Source organism: Bacillus rossius (assembly GCF_032445375.1).
Source record: "Bacillus rossius redtenbacheri isolate Brsri chromosome 9 unlocalized genomic scaffold, Brsri_v3 Brsri_v3_scf9_1, whole genome shotgun sequence".
Classification (NCBI taxonomy): Eukaryota; Metazoa; Arthropoda; class Insecta; order Phasmatodea; family Bacillidae; genus Bacillus; species Bacillus rossius.
Window position 1 is genome coordinate 4,005,559 of NW_026962012.1, and position 22,506 is coordinate 4,028,064.

The 22,506-nt window shown below is 37.7% G+C and overlaps 1 protein-coding gene across 1 annotated transcript in view; it reads right to left on the minus strand.

Moving 5' to 3' along the window:
* Positions 1-4: 4 nt before the first annotated feature.
* The window catches only part of LOC134542607 (rho-related GTP-binding protein RhoN-like), a 220,645-nt gene continuing 198,143 nt past the window's right edge, over positions 5-22,506 (minus strand). The window contains exons 3-5 of the mRNA XM_063386985.1: positions 17,977-18,086; positions 16,457-16,591; positions 5-9,465 (exon numbers count right to left, since the gene is read on the minus strand). Coding sequence (XP_063243055.1) covers positions 9,211-9,465; positions 16,457-16,591; positions 17,977-18,086 — 500 coding nt within the window. The 3' untranslated portion in view covers positions 5-9,210. The remainder of the gene's footprint in view (positions 9,466-16,456; positions 16,592-17,976; positions 18,087-22,506) is intronic.

Consider the following 22,506-nt stretch of genomic DNA (forward strand, 5'->3'; position numbering starts at 1 on the left):
GCCTTTCAAATAAACCACACTTTTGATGGGCCCAGAGTGATTTGCATTTAAATAAATAAATAGCTTTGGGTGCTTTGTGCATTCAAATCAACAGTGCTGTGCGTCTAGCGACTCAAGTTATTGAGGCGATCTATTGAAACTTTGGAAATTACGACGCGACTGGCAGTAACATGAAGTGGTTTCTATCAAGAACCTATTTAAAAAAAAAAAATGTTTGCACACGAATGCACTGTAGGCCCACTCTTGAGCTCATGCGAGAAACACTACAAATTTTTTTTGTGTCAGGCTAGCATGTGATTAGACCAACATCCAGAGGTGAGTAATGCAGTCATGTTTGAAACAAGGAACAGCTGGGAAATCATTGATGAAGAAAATGTCGGTGTGACCTTTTACGATTCGAAAATAACGTTTAGTAAATATCCGGTGAGAAAATATGTGACCCTACAAAAAATACAAGTGAGAGAAAACAAATTGGCAGGATAGTCCTTTAAATAATAGTAAAATGAGATTGAGCCGTAACTATTCATCTACTTGAAGATTACGCCGTGGTCATTACTGATAGCTGATAGGCTATATGATGGGTAAAATATTTAATTTATTTTGCTGTTAGAATACTATAACATGATTTTTCATCATTCTTTTACAGTTGGTAAAATATATGAAATAAAAATTTTGTATTGGGTCTAAAAAAAATAAAATAAATATACCATACAAATGTCTGTATAATTTTGCATTAAGGATGGCACAGCTTTTTAATTGAAAAAAAAAAATATATATATATATGATGGTGCAGCAGTAAAATTATGGGTCATGTAAGCAAGTTATGAATAGTTTGAAATAGTGTGTATGAATCAATAAAGAGAATATCATATTTAAATTCAAGAAGTTCTATTTCACTTCATGCGAATGTAAAAAATTCCTTTGAATGTGGACAATGTGTTCGTGACATTTACAACAAACAGGCTCTTCACGTTGAAATGGTAACAAATGAAAAATGTTCATTTTTTTTACACTATATAGTACTCTCAACATAAACTATGGAAACTACAACACTCAACAAATACATGCATAAAAATATTGTCTTTCTACTTGGTAGTGGAACAGTATACACAGATGTGATGAACACACATTCTCAGAGTGGATACCGTACATTAAATTTCACTGTCAATAATATGAATTGGCTTAGCCACAAACATTTCATAAACACGGTACAAAATATTATTTAAAATAGTTAATTTTCATGTCTATGTTTAGTTAGTTGCAATTTAATTCAATACATTTTTATTTTTATTCTTTTTTTTAAGATGTCTCCATCTCACAAGTAAAAACTTGCAAAAGCTACTTCCAAAAGCATAAATATATGCACTATTTATTTTTAACTTTTCACTTATTGTAATAGTTAAAATATACAATAACATTAAAAAAAAGACTGTACATTGAGATGTTCACACAACTGACTACAAACTATATATATAACTATGTACAGTTATTTCTATACAGTTAACAAACAAAATCAGACAATATTGTCATATTTCTAAGTTTAATAGCAAGACATTTTCCCAGCAACTGGATTTACAATAATTGTATGAAAACACTATATCTACCTTTTTTTTATGATGCAACATGTAAATAACTGTGCATTTTATTTACAATCTTATCACAATCAACAACAACCTATACATTATTTACAAAATGATATAGCAAAAGCAACGCTGCAGTTATTACAGACTGAAGCATGCCGATGGTTTCAAAAGTAGTATCATATAGGCTGATATTACAGAGAGAAGCTACAAGTAGGTGCATATAATAATGTGAATGCTTACTGGAAAATTTGTGATTCAAACAGAAAAGATCAACCAGCTTTGTAACATTCAGTTGTGATATGGCAGTAATACAAACCAATTCGATTTAGTTAATGATGATGCTGGCAGAATCTAATGCTCATGATTTTCTAAAAATGCCCCTAGGTACATGAATTTGTTCTGCATATTTTATTAACTGCCAAATGGGTTTCTATTTCCAGGGTCGGTCAAAAAAACTATTTACACTCTTGGCTATGATACTTAACGCATTGTACTATCAGAGGTGTTATTTTACAATTTTGCGAAAGTTTTGACATACTAGTGGATGAGGGTATAATGTGATGAATAGAGACCCACAAAATTCGCGGTACTATCTGAAAAGAGGCTGGATTGCATACCATTATACACTTCAACTGCTTTCTCTTTGGACCGTTAGGTATTTTTGATACATTTAGAATGGTTAGAAACCAATACAAAAATTACAAAATTAAAATGACCCAATGACATGCAATCTGGCCGAAAGGTGAAATGTGGCAGCAGCCAGTAGACAATAAACACCGACTTATTTGTGTACAAGTGTATGAAGTTCATCCTAGTGCTAGAAAATACTGTTAATGTTGCAGGAATCTATCGATGCATTTATATGGCAGTGCTGTTTGCTTTGGTGTGTCGAAAAGTAAGGGTGTGTGGGTGTGATTTAAGAGATATTTTACAAGAATATTAATTTTTACCTCTGTTTACCTTAAAAATCTCATTTTTATCGTAACACCTTCATTGCCTAGCCCCTTGCGCTGTCTAAGAGAAGCGTGTCACTAAATGTTAGGTAAATGTTTTTGGAGAAGTATTTTGTTATGTTATAGCATAGTGCCAGCACCCGGGTATCTTTTCAGGTCCCAGTCTGAGCCTGGTGTAGTACTGGAAACTTGGGAGTGCTGACGTCCGGAGGGCGTAAGGTTAGCTCAGGCCAACCAATAATGTTGGGTTGCAAGTCGACTGCCCAGTGTGGCACGCTCGCCTCTTAAGATGTGCTGAGGTTACGGCACATTTCCTGGTTACATGACTTTAAAGTGGATTAAATATAAGGTTACAATGTGGATCAAGTTTCATGGAAAATAACAATGAAGGGTCAACCTCAACACTGAATACAGAAAGTTAGGAATTGTCAGGAGACAGCATTCTGAGACGTATTTGAAGTCAGTTCTTTACCTCGCTATCGCTGTGTCGTCACGCCCAAAACATTGTGGGAATGGTGCTTGACCACATCTGATGATGGTTAGCAAGTATGAATCAGAATCTCCGTCATTAAACACGGTCACTTTTATAAAATACAGTCATTTAAAACTACACTTAAGCCAATGTTTTGGGAGTCTTACCAATGTGGTGTAGACCATGAGTTGATAAAAAAATCGGCTTCATCCGGTTACAGTAATCATACAGATGGGGCAACCCTCTGGCTGAATACATTCAGAGCCATGTTTGACTGGGTTTGTTTGGTGAGCAATGGAGCTGGTGCATTCCATCAGAATGTGGGTGATTATTGGTGACAGGGTTGGTTTTTAGTATTGAAAAAATTTGAATGAAACCAACTACAATATAGAGATCCTGCATCATCTGTGAGAAATAATAAGAACTTCAATCTGGAAGAAGATAGTACCGATAAATAAACTTCCTTCTGTTTAAAGCTGGATTGGGGATCGGCACTTTTAGTCTCATAATTAGATTTTTACCGTGATGATGGCGACTGCTATGTCAAACAAAACATTTGTGAACTCTTCAATTTGTACATGGATAAAACCCACAAGCAAAGAAACATCTGACAATAGCTGCGAAGGCCTACGATCCTTATTGATGTAGTCTGCGTGGTGGTGGGTATTTTACTCACCTCCTGTAAGAGCATAGAATAATTTTGGTAGAAGAGTGTGGCGCCCCTCTAAATCCCAGAAGCTGTTTTGTTACACGTTCCCCGGGATACGGACGGAAGGGGAACGAGGACCAGGCTGGAACATAAGGTTTTAGGACGAGATGTTATCGAGGTGGTTCAAAGGCTACTGGGAGACGGGACAGAAGAAAAATGAGGACTAGGCTGGGATCTAAGGTGATAGGATGAGATGTTATTGAGGTGATCCAGAGGCTGCTGGGTGAGTTAAGACGATGGCTCGAGGCTGCTGGGTGAGTTAAGACGATGGCTCGAGGCTACAACAGACTCGCGAGTGTTGAATCCGCACCTATGCTTACGCAGCATGTCACACAAGGGGAGAGGAGGACTGACCCCATCGAGCTGGTTAGAAGACGCCGAGGTCAGACTGTCACCACGACATATCGGCATCTAAGGACGTTAGAAAGTTTAATTGAATGGGTTCTCTAGATGTTGGAATTCTAACCATTACTATCCAAAAAATTCAGGGTTAAGGGGGATAGGTAGGAACCAAAATACGCCATAATGCTTTCAAACGTTTTCATGCCATAACAATTTTTTATCTTTTAATATTGAAAATTTGCTTTCATTAAGGCAGATATCACACACAGAAAGATATTTAAAGTCCATACCATAGGCTCTATTGACAGAAAGTAATTTATATGTTGAAGTAATCCCAAAAACTAACTAAATACTATATGTCAATGACTTTTCCGGGAAAATTATTTGTAGCAGCAAGTCACACAGAACTTCAGGGATTCCACTAAATTATATCAATAACTAAAATTTAATAAAGGAAAATTTAAAAAAAAAGTATGACCCATAAACTGTTGAAACCAAGATGGCATATTTCTGTTTGTACCATGGTATTGGAAACGAAAGAATGTAACAGGATCTCAGACCAAAAGTTATATTAATTGGAATTTGTATGAAGGAGAAAACCCATGATGGCTTGTAATAATTGTGCTGTTTTTAAAATAGTGGATGGTGATACCTAAAAGTATGCAGTTAATGTAAAAACCTTGCTCATGCACAAAATGTGCTCTGATTTTGTTATCCTAGGAGGCCCTGATTGGTTCAGGACATTAAATAAATTAAGATGGTTTTGTGTTATAAAGACTTAAATAATTGGGGGGGGGGGGGGGGGCAAAGTAGTTTTAATTGGAGCAACATAAATCACAAAGTTCTTTCAAGGGCATGGTGTAATAAATGTTACTAGAATCAATTTGGTGTGCAAAAGCCAGGTGAAAGTTTCATAGCTAACAAGATTCATGTGGTCCTAATGCAGAACTGAACTCAATATATTTTTGTTCTTGTTGTCAGTGAATTATCACATGGGGAAACATCACTGAAGCCTATCTATTGTGTTTTGTTACGAGCGCTCTATCAAGTGGAGTCAGCTGTAGACTCAATTGATGAATGCCAATACTTGTCGATCTGTGTGAGCTAAATATCTTAACATCTAGCATCTTCAACAGTAAATCAAATGACACAAGGAAGCCTATGACAATTTAATGATGAACTGGTTTATAACTGATGCCTATACTGCATGTATGTGCACACTTTCTTGTACCTTTCTAATACGGAAGATGTATTGAATATATTGGTGCAAAGGTGTTACTGTAAATTCATTTGTTTTTTTTCCTGAATAACTTGTAATATCTGTTAAATGCAATAATGTACTATGTATTGCATTAGTTAATAAATATCCTGTTTCATCCAGCAATGCACCTTATTTTCAAAATAGTATTGACGTATTTAAAATATAAAATATTCCGTATTTTTAAAGCATATATGGAAAATGTTACAAATTAAAATAATTAATAACTACACTAAATTGTAAGGTATAGAAAATTTGTAATGATTAAAATTATTATTATTAAAAACAAATTCTGAATAATTTTCTTTCATGTTTACAAAATCCTTTCTGCTTGTCTGCTTTCATTAGGTACATGATAATTGCTACCACGTGCAGGGGGTCAAACTAGCAATTAATCAGCTATTCTTAATGCAAAAAGCAAGATTAGGAAGCAACATAATGAGTACTTGCAGTGTTAAGTCCATATGCGCATGTCCATAAATGAGTCATTGTTTTCCATTTTTTTCAGTATATCTTAGAACTGCTGAGCGGCGTAAATAAGGGAAGCAAAACATTTCCAGAGACTGGTTTTGAGTGACTGGGAAGACATATTTAAGTGAACATGGTACCTTTGCTTCATCGTGTGAAGTAACCTACTTTCGATGTCGACAGACATTAAGCCCATTAATTTAATTTCATTAAGTGTGTTCGGTAAGCAGATATCTAAATAATTTTTGTTAGCCATTACAACTTTGTGTTAAATCTGTGTACACACTAGTGAAATATAGCGCTTATTGAGAAAGCATTCACATTTTTTTTACTATTTGTGCACGAAAGGTAGTGCACATATTGTATTAGGATCCGGAAAGTGTATATATTACAAACGTGATATAGTGAAAGAGTTCCAGATACATTCCATAAATGTAATGTAACCTTACTGAAACATTTAAGTGTTTCTACAAAGTTGTAAACATGTGTCTGAAACATTTGTGCTGTAAAAGATATTTTGACTTGAAATGCCTTAAAAATGCTGAATGTATACGTATGAACAAGGATTGAATAGTGTTCTACAATTCAGATATATTCTTGATAATATAACTAGAATTATCTTTAGAACAAGATTTCCTTCTGTTCAGTAACAAGATGTTCACCTCAAGGCAAACTATCATTTATGAGTATTTAAAGCAGTTACAAATAGGTAACAAGACATCTACATACATGTTTTTACACCATATTATAATTTACAAAACACAGTATGTACAGCAATAGTCTTGACTTGCTCCCCTAATGCTTACAAAAATCAATCTCCTTCAACAATCTAGAAATCATTTTGTTATTACTATTAATTTTCACAATATTTTAGAATACAGCTGTTATCACTCTTTGTAATTAATAATTAATAATACCACCTTACATGCATAATATCAAACTGTAAAAACAATGTTTTTGAAAGTAACTTAAAGAATTTGCTTGGGGCTAATTGGACTTTAAGAAAATAAATTATTGATAATGCAAATAAGTAATTATGTTTTACAAGTACATTTTCCAGCAAGGCTTGGCACCAAAATGACTAATTTCAATTAGAGTTATGATCATGGCTGACTTGGAACTACTGAGGTATTAACAAGGCGCTCTGTCAATAAAATCAGTTTGTATATGTGGCTCAAACCCGGGTTAACTTAGGCCCTCTTTTTTTCAAGAGGCTAATTTTCTTTCTTTCGAGTACATATGTCTTAGTTTTCTAGAAATCCTCAACAAATACAGAGTAAATCTTCGCCTAATCAAATTTCACAAATCTTTCAGTGCAATTTATCACCCAAAAGATATTGGGTGGTAAATGTAAACTGATTAAAATTAAAATAATGCAATTAGTACACTTTTTTTTTTTACTCAAGTAGCAATAAAATTTATATATTTTTAAAAATTTTTTTTCATGGAACATTCTGAATTTTATACACAATATCTGCACACTGCAGAACGTCTGCTTACTCGGGCTGTGTCATCAAAACATATTCACGCCTTTCTCAACATTGTTAATAATTACACTCGACTCATAATTTACCAATTGAATGCCTACATGACAGAGCTCCTGGTGTTTTAGCCATACCATTTTTCCTGAACTAAATAAAGATCACAATCTTAGGTTGATCAATTGGTTTCTTTATTCATAGACTAAGAATTTCCTCTTTTTCTCCTCCACCTTTCCCTTATCAACCCTATCTCTCCAATGCCCTTTCTTTACTGTTTATGGATAGGAACTGGAAAAAATTTGTGATCTCTATGACCACTAGGATGGACTCCACAATCCTCAATGCACTTGGGCAAATTACACCTGCTCGTGGCTATTGGCTTGTGAGACCCGCTAACTGGGATGCCTGCGATTCAATATTTCTTTTGTTGAATGTTTTCCTATGGCTCAGAGTCCTCCAGATAAACTGATGACCAATCACAAAAGCAGCATGAAGGTAAAATTGTTTTGATTCTAGCATATCTCAAAGTGAATCCGCAAATATTTTCCAGTCTCCATAAATTGAGTCTTTTACTTCACAGGGCATTGGCCAGAAGCGCTAAGATGCCACGTTCAAATGATTGGTATTGATAATTTATTCATGCATAGAGCCACGATTATTTGGTGGATTCATTTCTTTCCAGGCTAGACTCAACTTGCCTATGCATAATCAAGCCTTTTAAGAATGTTCATTGGTCGAGAACACGAGTTACATGTGATAGAGTATCCTCTCATCCTTGTTTCTAACTGACTGAGTTTTCGTCAGTGTGAAGTAGATGTATATGTGCTTCAAGTCTACTTCACTACCCAATGAATCCACGAGATGGTCGTGGCTCTATTACTGAGCATCGAGTCTGTGTTCCGAGAAGTGTTTTCTGCCCTGTGATCCACACATGTGATTACACTCTGTTTTACTGAAGGTTTTAGATGTCTTTACACAATGCACTGATATGCTACATTGATACGAATATAAAGTAACTCTGACGGATGTTATGCAAGTGTTTCTGGGAAAAAAAAATTAATTGGTAACAATTTTCTGTGCAAAAAGCTATTTGCAGAAATGTGGACCACGTACTTAACGAACTAATTTCAATAAAAAAGTATTAGTTTATTTTTACTTTGTCATTTAATGCTCTTGGTAAATTTAAAAAAAATAATAATGATTGAAAAGTTGTTAAAAATTTAAATACAATTTATTTTAAAATAAAGCATTCTAATTTTTGCAAGTTTTCTCAATATTAGCAGTGCATTAAATTAGAATATAAGGTATAATACATTTGAAATGCTCGTAAAGTTAGACTGTGAATACACAGCAAAATGCAAAACACTGAACAGCAATCACAGCAGTAACAGCAATCAATTTTAGTTGTCACACTTTTCATTAGGATAGTACGTGGTACAAATATGTATACAAATTACAATTGAATATAAGTTTGTGTAACATGAAAGCATATTTTCTTTTCAAGTCATGTAACAATAATTTTGATGTGAAGAGTTCAACAAATTCTAGTTCTTAAGTAGGCTAAACTACCAAAACAGATTTTAGTTGATTTATTTAAATTGTGATATTTGATGTTTAATATTTTCCATGATAGTGCTATGGTCGTTCATAATAAATAATAATTAGTGTGAAAACTTTGAGAGTAAAAACAGTAGTCCTCGTACTTAATGTCGCCAAAATAATTATTTTCTACTTGTGTAAACACGTTCAGCAATGACACTTGGTTGTTTCTATCTCACTAACACCAACTTGGAGGTTAAGACACATTTCAGAAACTTCTCGACAGTTTGTTCGGTTGGGGGCAGGAGTCCGCCGAGCGCGGGCACGAGCTATTGGTCTCTAGTCGGAGCACTCGGCGGCGCCCGGGTCGGCTGCAGCTCATCTGGGTCATGAGCCGCAGCAACATCACATGAGGCAGCAGCTCTTGGCGCGGTCCTTGAGCTCAGCGCGCAGGTCCAGCTTGCTCTTGGCGCCGCCCCCGCCGCCGCCGCCGTGGTGGCCGTACGCCTTGTGGCGCTGCAGCGCCGCGTGGTTCTTGTTGAGCTTGCCCAGCGCCGCCAGCGCCGCCACCTCGAAGGCGTCGCGCACCGCCTTGGCCGACGCCTTGGCCGACGTCTCCACGTAGGTGGTCGCGCCCACCGTCCGGCTCACCGTCACCGCCTGCGCACACCGCCGCCTCGCCGGTCACCAGAAATCCCCACCATTCACCACCGGTCACCAACAATCACCACCGGTCACCAACAATCACCACCATTCACCAACAGTCACCACCGGTCACCAACAATCACCACCATTCACCAACAGTCACCACCGGTCACCAACAATCACCACCATTCACCACCGGTCACCACCGGTCACCAACAGTCACCACCGGTCACCAACAATCACCACCATTCACCAACAGTCACCACCGGTCACCAACAATCACCACCATTCACCAACAGTCACCACCGGTCACCAATAATCCCCACCATTCACCAACAATTACCACTAACTTAGAGTGATAGTACCACACCCGGGTTTGAATCCCGGGTCGACCAACTCATCATCTCACGGCTCACAGTGTTTCATCCGAGCAATCTAGGCGGACAAAATTATTTCTGAATGTTGTTACATTTTTTATATCGTGCGGTTTTGTAATATTATAAAAATTTAAACATTTTTATTAATAATAAACTTTATTAGTGAGGATTGCCATAAAACAATGAAAAATTGAGGGAAAAAAATTATTTTATACAAGAAACCATTTTGGTTGTAGAAAAATACAAATAAATACTAAACTAACATAAAAACCAATAATACTAAGGTATAAAACAAATATTATATACAATTACACTTAAAATACACATTAAAAAACATCGAATACAACCTAATTTTCAACAAGGTATTTTATCAAAATACTGCCCATCCTGTTAAAATTCACTAAACAGTTAATATTGTTTTAATATCTATATTGTTTCGTTACTATTCAAAATAGAGTTTTTTTGTAAATACTATTGTATTTTTAAGATGATTATTTTTCTTTTCTCTTACCATATTTCACACATTGTGTTTAAAAAAAAAAAGAAATTATATTTAATATTAATGGATGTGTCAGTCCCTCGGATAAGTTATAGAAATAACATTTCGCCCTCGAAAAGAGTGAAGTGGTCATCAGTGAATAGTTAATGGCTAGGCACAGGTATTTTTCGAGAGAAAAAAAAATCCGAACGCATTAGTCTGCAATACGGAATGCCCGCGCCAGCCGTTTCTTCTTCGCTGATTGGCGGCCATCTGCAAGAGAAGGCCTCTGCCTTGTTTGGTCGAGTGTCTGCTTCCGCACAGAATTGCTATTTATGGTGTGCCAAGAGCAGACGTGTGGACCTGAAATAAGCTCAACTATTCAATTAAAGACAGAAAGATGCTACAATGTTTTGACACACAGTTGTTCTCGAAACTATTTGGAAACCTGGCTGGTGTTCGGGACCAGTGGACAAATAAATCGCAACCTACCGAGCAGTGGCGTAGCGTGCCATCTCGGCGCCTGGGGCGGGAGACCCATTTTGCCGCCCCCATTCTATAGGTGCTTAGTTAAAATTAAATTTCACATGCAATGAGGTACCTTTTATTGAAGTTAAAATAGGATGAGCGGTTTTACAAGCGGATTCTACGGGCCTTATGAAAAGCGAAGTCAGAAATAACTTTGTCAAAATCAATATTAGCAGCCAATTCTTGTTCAATCGACAATATAGCCAAGTTTGATAGTCTAGCGGAGCTCATAGTAGATCTGAGGTAATTTTTTATTAGCTTCAACTTCGAAAAACTTCTCTTACAACTTGCAACACTAATCGCCAAAGTCAAATATATACGAATCAAGATAACTATATTTGGAACCGAAATTCCGAGATTCAGTTTTTGAATGAACTGGAGGAGGTCCAGTGGTCCTTTACCACTTATATCTTCCTCTAATTCAGAACAGGCAACAACAACAAACTGCTGAAGATGCTTCCGCTCCATCTGAAACTCGTCCTTGTCGATGTCTTCTAATACATGGGAAAGATCACACTCGAACTTGCTGTCCAAAAGTTTCGCTGGCATCAAAAATCCGAACTTGTCCGATATTTCTTGAATTTGCTGGAATCGAGTCGTCATTTCTTGAATGATCTTGTCGAATGATGCGATAATCTCTCGACGGATTTCATGTTCGTGAGACAAAGCTGTATCTTCAGAAGATTCATCGCCATGCATGCGTTTTTTCCTGCGAATTCTTCTCGTTTTGAGTTCGATTCCGAGTTTTTCGCAGAGAGTCTTAGCAAAGTCAATTGCTTCTTGCACGAAACGGTCTCTACTTTCCACTAAGAGGGTTTTCAAAGCGCAGAGTGTCTGAGCACACTTATCCACACTTAGTCCTCGTTGCTGCAGGTAAATCTGTGCGTCATCTACTTCAGGTAGCACTGCAGCCCAAAAGCCAAGAAAAGTTAGGAAGTTAAATGACTGCATGGCTGTCAGGAGAAGACTGGCTCCCGATCTTGTTTCGGAAGTTTGAGATGAATCTGTTAATTGTTCCAGTACCTCAAGAACTACCTCAAACTTATTTTTAAGCATCTTGACAGCTACATGTCTAGCGCTCCAGCGCGTTTCAGTGACTCTTTTACTGCTTGACCTGTGACGGCAACCAAAGCGTTCCATCGAACAGTTGATGCGGAAAAGAAGGCAAACAGCTTCTCCAGAGTTCCAAAAAACGTCACGGAATCCACTGATTCAGAAGCAGCGTGTACCCCAGCCAAGTTTAGTGAGTGGTTTGTGCATGCAACGAATATAGCTTTCGGATTCAGTGCTTTAATCCGGGCTTGAACTCCATTGTGGATCCCTGACATTGTGGCAGCATTGTCATAAGCCTGTCCTCAGATTCTGTATGTCCAGTCCGTCTGATGTTATCTTCGCGATTATATCGTTGCTGAGATCTTCTGCATTTTTTCCTTTTGGTTCGAAGAAGTCAATGAAAGATTCTACCACGGCGACTTTTTCTCCTTCGATATGTACGTATCGCAGAACTTGGCTCATTTAGTCATTGTGGGAGATGTCTGGTGTACTGTCGAAGATTACGCAATAATATTTAGCTTCTTGAATACGACGGATGATGGTGGATCGAACTTGCTGTCCCAGTAAGTTTATAAATTCATTCTGGGTTTCTGGAGATAGATACGAAACTGAGACTCTTGCTCCCAGCTTTATCTTTGTCAGGTGTTCCATTAGAAGAGGGTCGTAATCAGCTAGGAGGTGCACTAACTCCAGAAAGTTCCCGCGATTGCCACTATCATCTCCCCGAATGTCTTCTCGATGTCCTCTGAAGGCCAGATTCTGTTTGGCTAAGAACTGGATAATATTCAGCAACCTGTACAGTACATCCCTCCACTTCTTCTCCTCACTTTCGAAAACTTCTTGTTGTTTCTGATCGATGGTTGCTTTACAGTTCAGGCGAACTTCCAACTCCTTCCATTTCAAGAAGCTCTGTTCATGGCCCAGGCTATTTTCATGGTCTCCTATTCTTGGATTTAGCTTCCACCATTTGTTGAATCCTTCTTCAGATGCGAAGTTAGAGCCGGAATTGCCAAACAGCTTGCAAGAAAAACAATACAAGGATTGCTTCAAAGGCGAGTACACCATCCATGTTCGGAGAACATTTTCGCCGTTAGATAATGGTTTGTAGAACCACTCTTTGGTTAGTTTTCGAGTACCGCCTTTCGTTGAAGTCCCTGAGCGAACATGGGAAAATTTGGAATCGATGTGCTGTACTGAATCAGATCCGCGACGTACTAGAAGCGTTCTTACTTCGTCGGTCATAGGAGAAGGCCAGCAACCTAAATCGTCGAGATTCACATCTTTGATTTCGGCAGGAGCAGAAGGCACGATTTCAATTATGTCTTCTTTGGCAACATTCACTTTTTCTGCAGGCTTATGACTAGATGCTTGAGGTACTTTTGATGAGTCGACTTCGTCTTGACCCTGCTCTGTGGTGGGACCAGAACTACTTCCAACTGCGACGGCAGGTACGTCTTCTTCTTGTACCTGTAAAATAAGTTATGTATTCCCATGAATATTGGCCGGAGGACACGTTCGAATTTCAAATAAGTATTTTATCTATCACAAAACAAAAGTGGTTTTGGTGACGGCGCGGTTTGCCGGGCTTATAGGAAAATTTACAAAAAAAATTGATTTTGTATGGCAGCTACCTTTTTTAGAGTTTCCCGGTAAAAACTGACTGAGTAAGCCATGTTATAGATGTTATTAAAAGATAAAATGACGAGAAATTTGAGAAAAATCGTTGGCGCCATTTTTGAGCTAAATGAAAAATTATGTTTTCTTTGTATGACAGGTACCATAAATAATCAAGTTATCCAAAAACACAAAAAAAAAATATTCCTAGACTACTACTAGATTTACAAAACATCCCCTATTGAAGTTTTAAATTCAAGTAGCAGGACAAAATTCAGTCGTAAACTTAAAAAGATGTACCTTAACTCAATGTAATTTATGTTAATATACTCCATACTTTTTAAACAATAATCAATGTTCAAACTGCTATTAGAGCAATTTTAAATGTATTATAAAATAAGATTTAATGAACGAGTGTGACTCCGTACTCGCAGACAAACCTAGGTGAATAGGTTTTGCGAGACTAATGTAAGAAATATTGTAACTTTTGTAAACAATAAATAATAATAATAAATAACTGGAGTAATTCTAGGCCATGCATGATTCTAGATGGAGGAATCATATACCTACTTACACTGGAATCACTTCCGCTGCTGCAGGATGCCACCGAAGACGTTAACGTGGCTTTCGAACCAGAACTGGAACTAAAATATTTCAGTAATGCACCTTGAGACTTCTTCGCATCTGCTTCTTTCTTAGCCTTTTTTTTTTTTTGCGGAATTCCGCACCGCTTTCTTTGACTCTTTTCATTTCAAAAACTAGTTCAAAGATTGGGTTAAGTTCTAAATGTTTAGTTTTAGAAGATTCAACAGTATTTAAAAGATCGAAACACAATCAAAATGACTTTCGTTCCGTATCCGAAACTCTCGCGAAACAAACATACGAGTAAAGCGTGACTGCGTAACGGTACTTCACGATGCACTAAAACAAACAAAGATCAGTACTGTAGCATGTGTGCTACAGCTGCTACCTTTGATAATGTTTATGTTGGCAGAAATGGTTAACGTATTTTATTAATCTTTCGGATGCCCTGGTAATACGAGTTATTTTGGATTTAAGTTTTTTTTATATGTTGTTTTAAAAAAGAAATTTGTAATTCTTGTTTAGTCTTATTATTTTTAAGTTTCAGATTTTAAGTTATTAAATTGGTCTGGAAAGTTCGAGGACACTCCCGAATATGTTGGTAATCGCTGCGATAGACGGGCCGGCCCCTCCGCCCCACCCACGCTACGCCACTGCTACCGAGATGACCCCGTCTAATAACGGAACTAACGCGAGAGACAAGCGTGGCGAGACTTTGCGTTTAGTTTTTGGTTTATATCAGGACATTCCACGTTTCCTTGGGAGAATCGAGGGTAAAATCAAACGACCCAGGTCAAAAAGAGTTAAAAACCCATTCCACGGCAAATGAACTTTCGTCTAGGGAAAAGAAGGCAGAATTAGCAGACGTCTCAAGAATTACATCAGAATATGACGTACAACCCGTGTAACGTAAATCTTGTCTCGAGTTGGTACACTAAAGTAGTGACGATGACCTACATATCGTTCTGTCATTGTTGGTCTGCCAACAGTGTTTGTAAATAACTCCATGTGTTTGCCAGTGTCTTTACATAAACGTCATTTATGGCTTAGCAACAGACATTTGGAAAATGGGTATCGGGACTGTTAATTTTCAGAGACAAATAATCTATGCTAAATATTGCCCACTTAATACTTGAAATGTAATTCAATCCAGGCAACATATTTTCACATCCAAGACTATTCTGTGAAGTCCCCATGCAGGTACGAACTTTTCCGACAAAATGTTGTCTAGTGAGCCATTTTGTCAACCAGGCCATTTTAGGTATAGGTGCCTTAACATGAGCCATACAAATGTTATCTGAACATGTATACTTTCCTCAGTGAGCGCCCTAAACATAAGGTTAGGTGCTGGTTAGAACATGGCAAGTGCACTCCACTGTGAGTTACTTTTGTAAATGGATCAAAAATATTCATGTGAAATCACAGATATACGTAAATTTATAAATTTAAATGAAAGCAACTTTATATACGTTATAAATTTTTAAATTTAAATTGGCAGGCCTGAAACTAAAATGGCATATGTTTTGAAATTAATAGAACTCAATAAACACAGGCGTGATAAAGATAATTAGAATAATGTTTCATTCGCGAAGCTGTACGGATAAAATAATCTTCTAAGTTATGCCTGTTCTAAGTTGTGTGTTTTTAAGTTATGTGGTTCGGCTTTGTGTGTTTTTAAGTTGTGATAGTGCTAAGTTATGACTTTCTACGTTACGGAATTTCTAAGTTGTGTGGTTCTGCGTTGCGTGTTTCTAAGTTGTGTTTTTTAAGTTATGACAGTTCTAAGTTGTGAGTTTCTAAGTCGTGAGTTTCTAAGTTGTAATAGTTACAAGTTAAGATTTTCTAAGTTACGAAATTTTTAATTTATGTGATTCTGCGTTGTGTGTTTCTAAGTTACGTGTTTATAAGTTATGATCGTTCTAACTTATGACAGTTCTAAGTTACGTGGATTTTTTTCGAGGTTTCTAAGTTATGACTGTTCTAAGTTGTATGTTTCTAAGTTATGTGTGGTTACCATTCCTTGTAAACCATACACACGTGCGTAAGACTATACACACTTGCCACACAAACAAAATCAAGTGTAACGGTGTGGCCACCTTTTTCGCATTCCCATCAACCTCTTAAAAACAATTCTCACCCCACCCTTTTTTTTCTCTCCTACAAAATTAACAGTTACTTAACTTGGACTTTGCATTTGAAAAGTGTCCAAACAAGTGGTCCGGGAGTCATAAATCAGATAAATTTTGAAAAAAAGTTTAACAAAATCGTTTTCAAATGCAAATATTACATTCAAATTACCACGAGGGACAGCGAAGAGCAACAACGGCACACAAAGACGTGCCTCGCGGACCGTCCGACGCTGCGAGTACAGTACCTGCTCGGAAGTGACCGGTATCCTGCGGACCTTGGCGAGGCTGGATATGGTCTCTATGTCGTTCCTCATGTCGGCCTGGCAGCCGCACAGGATCACCGGCGTGTTGTCGCAGTGTTGCCGGATCTCTGGGTACCACTGCAACACAGTAACCGCAGGCACTTCGACTTTACATCTTCGTGTTCGTTGTTAGGTGACAAAAACGACTAATTTAAATAATATGTCGTCAATCCAGGATACTAGCCAGGGAAAATTAATACACCCCACCCTGATCATATATCAAACCCTTTTTTTTAAAGTATTTTAGGGGATACATAATGAAGAACTTTATAGGCTGTAAGTTAAAAATGAAATGGACACAAAAAAAAACATGAAGTGAAGTTGTAAAATGTTTGGAAAAATGAATGGATTCGAGTGTTCGGCCTTTGAAAAGCGTCGGTCACAAACGGACAGCACTGATCAATATTTTTGTCTCTCGGTATTCTTGGCTTCCTACTACAACGTCCGTTATTTCCTGTTCACCTTTTTGAAAAGGGAACCGGAAACAGCAAATATCTTCTATGCTACCAAAGGACGCGGGTTGGGACAAAAACGTTCAAGTTGACCAATGTATCCGGACCAGGGAGATTCGTACCATTGCCCACAACCCAAATGACGTCAGAGGGTCACGTGGACCAATCAGCGATCAGTAGGGACTGGAATTACCCAAAGGATGGACTGCACAGTCCTCTGTGTACTCGGGAAAATGTCACCCTTTCATTGGCTGCTGACTGGTTGAGACGTCTCAACGCGTTAACCTGTGATTCGTAATTCATTAGGGGCATGCAGATTTCGCGAAAAGATTTCGAGACTAGACGAAAGTTAAAACACTGTAGCATCGTCTGTGTTTCGTGATAGGGTGCGTTTCTCCCAGGTACATATCGATTGTAACAACACCAATCACAGTGATTCAATGCAGAAGTAAACGCGTCCTGAGTGGCATGGTTCAAATGAGGCAACGACTTCTCTCGCAGACAGCCACCAATCACAAGGAAGAAACCACAGGTGCGGGTATGCCTTGTGGCAGTCTAATAAGTAGAGACCGGAAAAATTCGCGAGTTCATTTCGCGATAGGCTAAAATACAAATAGTTATACCTCAGTGCTGCCTCTGCTATTGGCTCAGAACTCATCTGGATGACTCTGAGCCAATGAGAAACACCCAACCAAAGCTGTATCGAATCACAGGCTGCTACGTTGGGACATCTCTCAAAACAGCAACCAATTAGTGGGTGACATTTGACCGAGTGTACATAGAACTATGGAGTTCATCCTACAGGTCATTGAAACAGCTAAATTTTCCGGTCCCTACTAATAAGTGTTCATATGTTTTCGCGAAAAATGCCTGCCCCTAGCGATAAGTGTCCACCGGAGACAATGCGGGAGAGGTTGCAGGTGAAAATGGCGTGCAACCCAGCCTCCGCACGTAGCGCGAGCTGTGATGACACGGACCCGCGGGAGGGACAGACGGGGATCTGCGACTCACCTTGTTGACGGCGTTGTCCAAGGAGTCGGGGTCGCTGACCCGGAAGCACAGCAGGAACACCTTGGAGTCCTGGTAGGCCAGCGGTCGCACCGTGTCGTAGGCCACCGTGCCTGCAACAAGCCCCGCGGCGCACACCCTGCGTTATTACCTGTGGGGTGCTGTCACCACTTAGAAACACATAACTGAGAAACACACAAGATATAATCTAAGTTATGCCTGTTCTAAGTTGTGTGTTTTAAGTTATGTGGTTCGGCTTCGTGTGTTTTTAAGTTGTGATAGTGCTAAGTTATGACTTTCTACGTTACGGCGTTTCTAAGTTGTGTGGTTCTGCGTTGCGTGTTTCTAAGTTATGTGTTTCTAAGTCATGAGTTTCTAAGTTGTAATAGTTCCAAGTTAAGACTTTCTAAGTTACGAAGTTTCTAATTTGTGTGATTCTGCGGTGTGTGTTTCTAAGTTACGTGTTTATAAGTTAGGATCGTTCTAACTTATGACAGTTCTAAGTTACGTGGATTTTTTTCGAGGTTTCTAAGTTATGACTGTTATAAGTTGTGTGTGTCTAAGTTATGTGTGGTTACCATTTCTTGTAAACCACACACACGTGCGTAAGTCTATAAACACTTGCCACACAAACAAAATCAAGCGTAACGGTGTGGCCACCTTTTTCGCATTCCCATCAACCTCTTAAAAACAATTCTCACTAAAAGTGCATCGTAGTGGACGCGGCCATCTTTACGTTGCTTCTGAATTCTCAACAAGGGATGCCGATGCATCCCTTCCATCCATCCACTAAATCGAGATTTCTAGGGATGCGACTCTCGCATCCACTAATGCGTCCCTTGATCCACTAGCTTCGGAATCGTGTTTTATTTATTTTTTGCATATAATACTAGTTAAGTTTTTTTGGCATAAGATTAGTTTAAAATGCTATAAGCGTAAGTGATAACTCAAATAGAGACAAATGAAAAAGTAAAAAAAAAAAAAAAAAAATTACCGCAAATAGAACTTTAAACTTGCAGTCGTATTTAATGCTCATTTTACGTTTTTTTAAATATATATATATTTAAATTCATAACAATTTTTTTTAAATTTTGATCGCTAATATTTACAATTACTACGCACCATATATATATTTTTTTAATTGGTCGGTGTTATTTACGTTTTACTGAATATTCGTAGATATAACGACTCGAAATGGCTACGTGCACATTAGTACGACAAATTGTCGAACAGGTGGTGCTAGCAGTAGAAGTATTCGGATACTTTTGGAGTGTAATGTCCTGCTGGCATGGACCTTCCATAGTTCAGCGCGCGGGTGTATCCCCCCACCCCCTCCCACCCGAGCAGTTCTCGGAAGAGAGGCGCCGCGCGACCAGAGAGTCTAGTGCTTTAGTCGGTGGTCGGGTCCTCGCGAGACGGGAGCGCGCTGTTCGTGGAGCTGGCGGCCATCTTGGACTCCTCGCTGGCGAGTAGGTCTACACAGCAGACCCGGCTGTAGTCTCCGGACACGGCTTGCGACACCAGGGATGTTAGACGTACCAACTTGTTGGTACACATACCATTTTTCAGGGTCTTGTACCATGTACCAAGTATAAATTGTGCTGGTATGCAGAAATACCAACTTTGAACATCGACCATACGCGATGCGCCATGCATTAACAATTAACATTAGGCGTGGACGAATAATTCGAATAGTTGCGTTCTAATAATTCCATATGTATACGTTTAATAAAACTGCATTTTAAGAGAAATTTTTAAGTGCTAATTTAATTGAAACCATGCATACTAGGTGCTAAAGTTTTTATGGCCATCTTATAATTTCAGAAGCTAGTTCTGTAGAAATTGATCACAGCGCCATGCCGTATTGCCGTCATGGCGTGCGGATTGAATAAAAAATAGGTTACCAACCTTATCATACTTTATTTGTTGACAATTGTGTAACCTTTTATGTTTCCATAGTATATATCGTATTAAAGCAGTTTATATAAATATCATTATATATATATATATATATATATATATATAAAATCTATGAAACAAAACCTACAGGATCTTTGTCAGTGTAAGATCTTGGAGTGTACCAGTTTTTTTTCTTCAGATACCAGCTTTTAGTGACATCTGTACCAGGTTCGTTGAGCCACTGTCTAACATCCCTGTGCGACACGCTCATTGTACAGCAAGGATTCCGTCCGCACCAACGTCAGTAAGTAGGTATGTCATTCGCATTCAGAGAGCTGAATAATAAATATTTTTAAAGTATGTTACTAGATAACAATATGTGATTTTATCTTCGTAATATAATTATTTTCACTCGTTTAACATTTTAGTATTGAGGTGTGTGGGTGTGTGTGTGTATATATATATATATATATATATATATATATATATAATGTGCGAATCAACAAATGTTACACCGTCAGGTCGGAGTCTTTTTCTTTAAAATTGCTCGCTTTCAAAGATCGTTTTGTTTTGCATATGTCTGTCCGACACGTATGTTTAAAATAAGAAATATGATTTCCTAACTATTCAGTAATGTGTAGCGCCTAAATGTAAAGGAAATCGGGAGACCTCGGTAAAAGTTTGTGTTTAAATACCAACATTTTTGTTAATTTTTTGTGTGACAATGTGTGTTTGAATGTATCCGTTGATTATTGAAGGTACTAGTTTGTGGTACATTATTATTTTCTTATTTGCGGCGTTTGTGGCTACAACTTCAAATAAAGCCAATTTGTGTGTATTGCATTAGATGGGAATTTATGTAAATCGATATCGCGATTTTAAGATCCAAAGATGGTAAGCCTATGTATTGTGAAACAACTAGGTTAACATATCATTGTTTTAGACCACCAACGAACACCATCCTAAGTCTCTAAGAAAATCTGATAAAAATCCTTAAATTATGTGTTATGTATATCAAGAAACGAAAACAAAAATTAGACTATATTTTATTAAGACGTATAAATGTATTAAGGAGACCTAGTTCATGAACCCCAAGAATTCAAAAACAATAACAACCTCGATTTTGATATAATTCGGGACAAAACTAAATTTAAAAAAAAAGAAGTTTTGTTTTACGTTGTGTGGTCAGTAGTGTGAGAATCATCGGTGACCTATTTCAGAGGGGAAAAAAAAAAAATAAAATTATGTTTCACCTGGGAGCGAAATCTCTGTTTACTTCTATACTCCTTGCAGCTGGGATTCATTCGCAATAGCACGCGCACAGCACACACACAGCACACACGGAAGTTGGCTGCACACAAACAGATAGTTGTTGCCACGGTGGGAAATAGCACACGCACAGTCGCACAGCAAGCGCGCGGTGCACAGAAAATTTAGGAACATTCAACTTCTCTTTGTGCTGTGCGTCGATTTCTGTTTGCGGCCAATCAGCGTACACTTCGTCAGCTGCATAGAATAACTGAAGGTTGTTTTGATACGTCATTTTTTAAAAATAAAGTGTGAAACTAGTTCGAATTTATTTGCGAGGAAATTATTTGTAGCGTATTAATCCTAAACGCTAAACCCAAAAACAGTGAAATTAAATGCTTGGACTTAGGTCAACAACATGTTAAGCTGACAAAATTCAAACACATCTAACTGAAAATTTTCGACAGAAGTAAAATTAGGAAAATATATGTTGGAATGATTCAATCTGCTACGTTGTGTGCGAATACTGCGAATGTAGATTTGCCTTCCGTGATGTGCGTGTGCAAACTGCTTTATATATGCTATTTGAGTGCTATCGCGAACGTAGCCTAGGCTTGACTAGGTCAGAGCAGACTCTCAGGGCTACTGAATCTTATCGTTCTTTCCATCTTAGTCGCTGTGCAAAATATCCAAATTGACAAACATAAAAGCGGAGACGAATCTCACTGAACATTTCACTATTGTGTCTGCTGCTCCCACAATGCACGGAAACTTAACATATGGCAACCAATGAGACAGTATTTCACGTTTACAATATATATATATATATATATATATATATATATATATATATATATATAATAAAATATTATGCTTTGAGATCATAACAAGGGTAAAGTTTACTTTTATATAAAAAAATAAACGACTAAGTAATAATATAGCACTAGATATTATTGTACTTGAAACAATTTTTAACATATTTAGAATATAAAAAAACATGGCTACCACCGCAGCCAAGTGCTCGGCTTCTATTGGTCGTACGGAGCGACGTAAACGGAAGAGATCAGCATTGCCGAGCTAATATTGTAAGCTTGCGCCGCATCTATCTCTCTTCCACTCGATTGGAACAACCATCGATTTGACTTTTTCGAGGCACATTAAACTTGAAACACTCCCATTCGTTTCCTACTTTTCCTATCATCGTCCTATCCTTAACAGAATAACACAGATCGGAAGAAGTTAAATAGCAAACATTGTATAAAAGTTATAGTTAAAATAATCTGTTCGTTAAAGTAATAAATATATTTGAATTAATGAGTGCAAATAAAAGTAAATTTATCAATTAAATTGTAGATTTCATTTCACTCCTTCTTTGTATCCATACAA